Below are 7,763 nucleotides of genomic sequence, written 5' to 3' on the forward strand. Positions count from 1 at the left end.
TTCCCCCCAGGAGGCAGACACAGTTTCTGGAAAAACCCCAAATCTTTAATTTTTCTCCTCGCCTGGTATGGCCCAGACTCGAGACACCTGAGCTTCACAAACAGGAGACAAAGGTCAGCCCCTGGGCCCTGGAACCATCAGGTTAAGTGCAGGCAGGAGGCCCCTCCCCTCAGGGCGCATCACAGACTGGCCCCCCACGCGGCCCTGAAGTTCAGCCTCAGCGCCCTGACAAGTCCACGGGCTGACGGGCAGGGAGGGCAGCCACCCCCAGGGACCCCGGGCCAGGGGGACGGCTGTGAGGTTGGCTTTAGTGCAAAAGGCTGGTTTCTTCAGAGGCACTTTGAGTGGCAAGAACCCCTCCCCCCCAACCTCTGGGGGTCCAGGGTCACCAACTTCCCCCACTGTTAAAAAGTAAACCCTGCAGCTGGGAGAAGCCCCAGGCTGGGGAGTCGGGGGTAGCTTATTTTTTCCTTTAAAAAGTCCTGGAGAGCAGGCAGCAGCACGGTGTGGGGCATGGGGGTGGGTGGGGGGCTCAGTCCAGGAAGTGCGGGTGGGGGTGGGGGTGGGGGCGGGGACGGCCTCAGTCCAGGGAGCGTGGGCACAGAGAGGTGGGGGGGTGCGGGGGCCATGGGGGGGCTCAGTCCAGGGAGTGCTGGCATGGGGGGGGTGGGATGGGGGACCCTCAGTCCAGGGAGCGCTGGCATGGGGGCGGGGGGCAGGGTGCGGGATGGGGGGCTCAGTCCAGGGAGCGCTGGCATGGGGGTGGGGGGCGGGGGGGGGCTCAGTCCAGGAAGCGCTGGCACGCCTTCTTCCAGCGGCAGGCTGTGCACCACAGGTGCCTGTGATCCATGCCATACACCTTCCGGCACTTCTTGGCATCACCTCGGGGCTTCCTGGGGGGACACAGAGGAGACGGGGGCTGATGCGGGGCTGGGAGCCTCTGCCCGAGGCCTGCCCTGGCCCCTCCACACGCACACACCTTGGGCTGGCGCCGAGTCTGGAGGGCGGGGTCGGCACACAGGTCCTGACGGTGGTCGGCTGTGGCTCCGGGCGGGTGGGGGCCAGGCAGCCCTGAGAGGAGACACAGGCGTGTCCTCTCCCCCGTCCCGAGCGCCCCGAGACTCACCCCGAGCTGCTGCCTGTGGCCTCACCCACCTGGTAGGCGTCGTCACCTCGGCGCGCCTCGCGGGGTGCCACGGGGCTCAGCACCGGAACTGGGGGCAGGGCCAGAGGGTGCAGCAGGCTGGACAGGGTCCGAGGCTCTGGCAGCTCCAGGCAGGGGGAGGCGGGGGGCACAGAGGCCGCTGGAGACAGGCTGGACAGCCCGTCCGTCAGCACATCCATGCCAACGTCCAACTCTGTGTAGTAGAAGTCCTCCTCCCCGTCGCTCTGCTCAGGCTCTGCCTGCCGCCTGCTGGGGACACGGCCGGCGGGGGGGGGGGGGAGCTGAAGCACTTTGCTACTGGGGGCTGCCCCGCCCCCACCGGCCAGCCCCATCGCACCCCAGGTGCACCAGGCGGATGTGTCTCTGCATCCCGGAGGCCGTGCTCAGCACTTTCCCACACCGCTTCCACAGACACTGGAACAGGACCCGCACGGAGCTCTGGGCGACAGGGGCTGGTGGTCAGGCGTGGCCACCACGTCCACCCTGCCCTGAGGGCTGCCTCAGGCTCACCTTTCTCTTCTTTGGGGCAGGTTCCCCGAATAGGAAATGGGCTGCCTCGGAGGGCGGTGGGGGTGAAGGGATAGATGGAGAGGACCGGTCACTGGCCAGGTCCCAGCCCCAGTCTCCGCTGCTGCTGCAGCTGCCCAGTGGCCGCACCAGGGCCTCCTTCCAGGGCTCCAAGCCAGGCTCTGTGGGGACACACCAGCACCCGTGTTAGGGCTTTTAGCGGGCTCAGCCTGCTCCACAGAACCCGCCGCCGCAGGGCCCTTAACTCTGGGCCTCCACCTGTTCGCCTGTTCACTGGTGAGCTTGGTGGGAAGGCGGTGGCCAGGAGAAGCTGGCGCAGCACAGGGAAGGATAAGCAGAGACATCCTGTGTGGGGATGCCCAGCCCGCCAGGTGGAAACGGATCAGAGAAGCCCGCACACCGGTGACACTGGCTTTGACCTCAGTGAGAGGCACTGGGGATCCTGAGGTCTATTTCAGGCCTGGAGAGGTCTATTCACAAAGTGGTCTTCCAGGCAAAGGGCAACTGCTTGCCCCAAGGGGGAGGCAACTACGGTGTCCTGGAAAGACAGTGGTCCTGCCTCCCTACCCAGGCCGGGTGTCCAAGTCTCACCTGGGCTACAGGCTGCAGCTGGGGCCCCCAGAAGGAGGGTGCTGGTGGACAGACTGGTGAGGGCTGCCGCAGCCATGACCTCGTCCAGCCGGGATTTTCCTGGGGGGTCTCTGGAAGAGACGCGGGTGGCATCCAGCAAATACTTCAGGCATCTCTCCTGGCCCTGCGCACGCGTGCGTGCACGCACACGTGTGCGTGCACAAGCGCGCGATCAGGCGCCCGCTCCCTCCCTCCAGGCACTGGGCCGGAGGCCCATCTCCACCCCCCAGCTCAGGTTACAGAGCCCCAGATCTCCAGGAACCTCTGGGAACATGGCCTGGGCTGGGGTCTCCCCAAAGTCTTGAGTTCTCTGCAGCCTGGGCTTTGTTCCACAGTGACTTCTTCAGGGCCTGGAGCTGGACAGGGGTCTGAGCGCCGCCTCCCCTCAACCAGGCCAGGCCAAACCCAGCCCTCCTCCCCCAAATCACACATTAACCAGCGTTGTGCAACAGCAGCTGCGGGCCCATGCCAGGCCTGGAGGGGAGGGAGCAGCCAGCAGTCGGCAGCAGCTAGGGCAGACTGGGCTCCAAGCGCAAGCAGAGAGTCCCCAGGCCCCAACAGGCCAGGCCAGAGCCCGCCTCTACCTGAGAAGCCAGCCCCGGGTGTGGGGCACCCAGGAGGGTTTCAGGCAGGGTAGGAGCCGGCAGTCAGAAGCCCCGGGATTCCTGCACCGTCAACCTCACGCCAGCCTGGCAGCCTCTACTGCACAGATTGACAGGGGCCCCCTCCCAGCCCTGCGCTCTGGCCCCAGAGCTTGGGGGGCACAAGGAGCGCTATATATTGCTAACTTGTGCTCAACTCCTCCAGGGCTGGAGAGCTAGGGAGGGGGACACAAAGTCCAGATCTGGGCCCAGACCTGTCCTCCACCAAGAGCCCCACCGCAGGGTGGGGTTCAAAAAGGCACGTGCCCGCGCCCCACCCACCACCCCTGCACACGCCAGCGCACGTGTGCGCACGCCCACCTCGGCCTGGCGCGCGGGACCCTGGCTCACCTCTGCGCTGGCACCGGGATGTGCGCCGACGGCGTCGGGGGCCCCGCCGCTCCTCCCGCCCCCGCCCACGTCCCCGGGACCCCCAGGTCCGCCGCCCGCGGCTCTGGCTCCTGAGGCAGCGCGAACTCCAAGCCCGCAAAGCCGCCGCCCACGGCAGGGCCCTGCGGAAGGGGCAGGCTCAGCGGGGGCGGGGGCTCGCGCGGGGCGGTGTTTCCCAGCCCCCACCCCGGATCCGCTCCGCACCCGCCCCCCAAACCGGCCGCGGCCGGTGGGAACAGCGCGGCCCCGCCCCCGGCCCCGCCCCCGGCCCGGCGCGGCGGGAAGAGCTCCCGGGCAGCCCCGCACTGCCAGGCCCGCGGACACGCGAGGACCTACGCGGCCGCCCCCGCCGCCCCGCCCCCGGGGGCCCAAAGTTTGTGCGGCCCCGACGCCATCTTTGCAGCGAGGGAGTTTTGTCGGCGCCCCGCCCTCCGGCGCCCGGTACCTGCGGCGGCGCGGGCACCGACATGGGCGAGGCCGCGGGGTCCCGGCCGGCGGCACGGGGCGGGGGGCGCCCGCAACCCGGAACGGGCACCGGAGAGCGCTCGGCCTCCATGGCCGGCCGGCCGGGTGCCGAGGCTGCAGCGGCGAGGGCGGACGCTCAGGACACGGCCCCGGGCCGGGCCGGGCCGGGCTGGCCGGGCCGCCGACCCCCGCCCTCAATCGGCCGCCGCCCGCGCCGCGCGGCCGGGAGGCTGCCGGCCGGCCACGCCCCCTTCGCGCGGCTCGCGCGCCCCGCCCCGCGGCCCCGCCCCCGGCGCACGCCCATTGGCTCTCGCGCTGTATCAACATTCCGAGGCGGCCGGCGGCCGGGGCCAGCCGCGCTCCCATTGGCTTGTGCTCCGAGGCCCGGCCCCCGAGCCGGCCGCTCCCGCGCGGCCTGGGGAAAGGGCCCGGCTCGCGCGGCACCTCGAGCCCCCGCCGGCCCCTCGCCCCTGCGGAGCTCCCGGTGCCAGCGGGACCCCGCCGCCGGGGAGGGCCGGCTTACTCGCGGGTGTGCCCGCGCGCGGAGTTGCCAGATCCGGGGAAGGGGCCGCGTCTCCTTGGCGGGCTTCCCGGGACCAGGTTATTCTTTAACGCACGACTGCCCACCTACCCCCACACCTTATGTAACACCAGGGGCTGCGTGGCGAGGCCCTCTCTAGTGTTCAGGGTCCAAGTCCCACCCTGGGGCGGCCAGCTTGAGGGCCGGCTGCAACCCCCGCTGAGACCAAATGAGCTTGGGGACCGCCACTCCTGGGGTTTGCCTCCCTTCACCACACCGTCTTCTGAAACTGACCAGCCAAGCACAGCTTCAGGTGACAGTGCCCAGGCACCCCAGGCAGGAGGGTCCTTCTAGACAATCCCCGACAACCTTCCCGGGTCTTCAAGAAGAGCAGACTGCGAGGAACGGCTGTATTCATCCTTCCTGTGTTGGGTATTTATTAAGATCTTGCGAAAGGCCAAGAGGCCATGGGGGCCAGGACCCCCAGGGACCTCACAGGCTAGAAGCCTTGGGATCTGGACTTTGCGCTGCCAGCTGGGGGGGGGGGGGGGGGGTGGACAGGGAATAGGCGTTGGGCACTACTTTGGAAGGATGACCGTCTATACTTCGTTGTTCAAGGCAGATGGGGGTTGGATGCCCCTCTCGGGTAAAACTGGGGAAGCAGGGAGCCCCCATGCCCTGCCTCTGTCCTCTTTTCTTATGCTAATAGCTACAGCCAGAGGGCTCCGGGTGCTCAGGGGCCCCCATCTCCTGGATAGTCTCGTACACATTGTCTGGGAGGCCATCATCCATGCCTAGGCCCCTGAGTGGGAGGGTCTCGTAGGCCTGGTCACTTCCCAGAGCCGGAATTTCTCCTCTGCCCTTGGGGTCCAGCTGATCTGTGGCAGGTCCTAGGTCCCTCTTTTTAGGCTTCTTAACCCTGGAGTACAGGATGTCCACCTGGAGAGAGGAAGCCCACTCAGGGAAGGGTCAACATCACCAAGCACTCTCCACCCACCCTACCCCGTCCACTCTACTTTACCTGAACAGCTGGGGTCACCTCGGCCTTCCACTGCCTGAGGCTTTGGGGGCCTTGATCTGTTCCCTTGAGCTTCTGGATACAGGCATACTCAGCCACCCCGGGTCCGGCGTCAGGCCCGGGCCTGGCATGGCTGCTGGTCAGCCGTGCCCCTGCCCACACCACAGGGCGGGCAGCCAGCCCCACATTGGAATAGGTGGCCTCGGGGCAGATGGAGGGCAAGGTGGCAGCAGGCGTCGCCCGGGGCAGTTCTCGGTGTGAGAAGGCTGTCAGAGGTCTGCTGGTGCCTCTGGGCACTTCCAGCCATCGCGGGTACAGGATATCCACGCTGGCAGGTCGAGGGGCTAGGGTTGGGGTCAAGACTGAGGTCACTTGGGGAAGGGGGAGCTGTTTGGGTAGCCTGGGAGCAGCCTAAGGATGCAAGCCCCCACGCAGCCCCGTCCGCCTCTCCCGGCTTGGCTCACCCCTGCAGCTTTTTGGGCCCCGGTGCAGCTCATGCAGTCTGGTGTCTGACTTGCTGAGGGAGCAGAGGCGGTGTTGTCTCAGCAGTGACTGGGGACAAGGAAGGATGGTGGGTCCTGTGTTGGCCCCACCCTGGCCCCGGGGACAACCCGGCACTTACCACTTCCACTGGCATCACACAGCCCTGGGGCCCGGCCCGCGACCTCTGCACCCGCTTCCTAGGGGCAAGGGGCTCATCAGGCCAGGGAGGCAAAGACGGGGGACTGAGGTGCCAGCCTCTGGCCCAGGGTCTAGTAGGGAGGCTCGTGCAGAGCCAGACCCGCCTGGAGCCCTACCCCACACCAAGCCCGGGCCAGGGATGAACATACCTGTGGCAGGCTGTGCACAGTGTCCACAGCCAGAGGAACAAGGCAAGGCACCCTAGGACCCAGAGGACAGGAGGGGCCGAGGGCACCTGTGGCCCCATCCTGTGAAGCCACAGCTAGGCCTGGGGCAAGAAGACAGGGATGCTGGGGGCTGACTGACGGACCCGGGCACATACCTGGGAGCCCTACCTACTTTTGCACCTCAAGCTGTGGGCAGTCCCCTCCCCCTTGGGTGCTCTGACTCAGCACACAGGAAACCCCAAGACTCCACAGCCCCTCCTTCCTGCAGAAGCATGGAGGACGAAGCCCCAGCAGCCACCTTCCTAACTCTGGCTGGGGGGCCCTGGTGACATGCAAGGAGGTGTGCTCTGCTCGGCCTCACGAGTACCTAAGTCGGTGTGGATGACCCAAGTGGTAGCTGAACATGGCCAGTGAGGAGGGGCAGGGGAGCCGCGACCAAGCCAAGGGCCTGCTCTGCTCACCGTAGTCTAAGCCTGGGACCCGGGGAGGCCCTGAGGTCACGCCTTTGGCCCTCCAAGGCACAGGCCACAGACGCAGGTGATGCCCCCCTAGCCATCTACTGCAGAGCTTGGCCCCCTGAAAGGCTGGAAAGGCAGGGGAGGGGTCAGCAGGCAGGGGGAAGTTGCTTTGGCCCCTGACCACCCCCACCCCATTTCTCCCTTGGCTCTCTCTCTCTCCCTTCCGACTGTCCCAGTCATCGGATCGGTCTGCTTCCTGGGATCCTAGAGCTGCTAGGGTGCAGGTCTATCCCGCAGTCAGCACAACCCTTCGTAGCACAGAGACAGGGGGTGGGGTGTCTCTGGAGATGGGGACCAGTCTGCCCAGACCCAGGGAGTGGGCTCACCTCGCAAGAGGGTCCAGGCTGGCTAACCTGGCCCCAGTGCCCCAATCTGGTAGGGCCTAGTCCTCCCAGACCCCAGCCCTCAGCTGCCCCCAGGAGGCCACCAAGGGGTCTGGGGTCCCAGTCGGGCTAGAGGCCGGGAACAGGCACTTACCAAGGCCCTGCGCACGGTAGCTCCTCCTCGGCCCCAGCTGGAGCAGGCCCAGTGGCTTGGGCACCTTCAGAGGTGCCCTTGTGCAGACCTCAGCGGAGCTCCCCACCCCACTTCCTGCCAGCGCATCTCCCCACATCTCCCCACATCTCGACACGCAGCCGCTCAACCCTCTGCTGCTGCTGCTCCTGCCGTAGCCCCCGTGTGGGATCTAGACACTATTTGGTGGGTGTGTGCAGCAAGCCAGCACCTGCTCCAGCAGCCTAACTCACGTGGTCTCCACCCACGAGGAGGTGGGCCTGCGCTAGTGAGGTGACAGGCACAGCACGGGAACTGGGCGGTCTCATGGCCACCAAGCCCTGGGCTGAACGCCGCCTCTCAGACTTCCAACCCACCCCGCCAGAGCCTTCTGCTTCATTAGCAGTGCCTCCCAAGGGCCCCTCACCAGCCGCAACCTTCTCCTGGATGCTGTGGCCTCAAGCCCCACACATTAGTGGGTGTCGGGCAACGGGGGGGCACCCTGACCCCCCTCAGACCAGCTGGCAGAACCCCATCCCAGAGAACGA

General features: G+C 67.2%; 2 protein-coding genes across 5 annotated transcripts; both read right to left on the reverse strand.

Annotated features, from left to right (window-relative positions):
• Window positions 1–23: 23 nt before the first annotated feature.
• On the reverse strand, window positions 24–4,031 carry SLC2A4RG (SLC2A4 regulator). Its single transcript, XM_047852895.1, has 8 exons — window positions 3,800–4,031; window positions 3,316–3,476; window positions 2,285–2,394; window positions 1,676–1,854; window positions 1,503–1,603; window positions 1,156–1,411; window positions 980–1,071; window positions 24–893 (listed from the first exon to the last, which is right to left on the reverse strand). The coding sequence occupies exons 1-8, from the start codon at window positions 3,908–3,910 to the stop codon at window positions 782–784; spliced, it is 1,122 nt and encodes a 373-aa protein (XP_047708851.1). The 5' UTR covers window positions 3,911–4,031; the 3' UTR covers window positions 24–781.
• A 717-nt stretch (window positions 4,032–4,748) lies between these two features.
• Window positions 4,749–7,393, reverse strand: LIME1 (Lck interacting transmembrane adaptor 1). Of its 4 annotated transcripts, none has more exons than XM_047852896.1 (6): window positions 7,201–7,393; window positions 6,667–6,789; window positions 6,188–6,306; window positions 5,822–5,909; window positions 5,361–5,701; window positions 4,749–5,278 (listed from the first exon to the last, which is right to left on the reverse strand). In XM_047852896.1, the coding sequence occupies exons 1-6, from the start codon at window positions 7,334–7,336 to the stop codon at window positions 5,042–5,044; spliced, it is 1,044 nt and encodes a 347-aa protein (XP_047708852.1). In that variant the 5' UTR covers window positions 7,337–7,393; the 3' UTR covers window positions 4,749–5,041. The 4 variants fall into 4 exon arrangements, with proteins under 4 accessions (XP_047708852.1, XP_047708854.1, XP_047708856.1 ...); XM_047852898.1 differs by lacking the exon at window positions 6,667–6,789 and adding an exon at window positions 5,980–6,037 and having other exon boundaries at window positions 7,201–7,323; XM_047852900.1 differs by lacking the exon at window positions 7,201–7,393 and adding an exon at window positions 5,980–6,037 and having other exon boundaries at window positions 6,667–6,685.
• Window positions 7,394–7,763: the final 370 nt, after the last annotated feature.

Source organism: Prionailurus viverrinus, chromosome A3 (genome assembly GCF_022837055.1).
Source record: "Prionailurus viverrinus isolate Anna chromosome A3, UM_Priviv_1.0, whole genome shotgun sequence".
Taxonomy (NCBI): domain Eukaryota; kingdom Metazoa; phylum Chordata; class Mammalia; order Carnivora; family Felidae; genus Prionailurus; species Prionailurus viverrinus.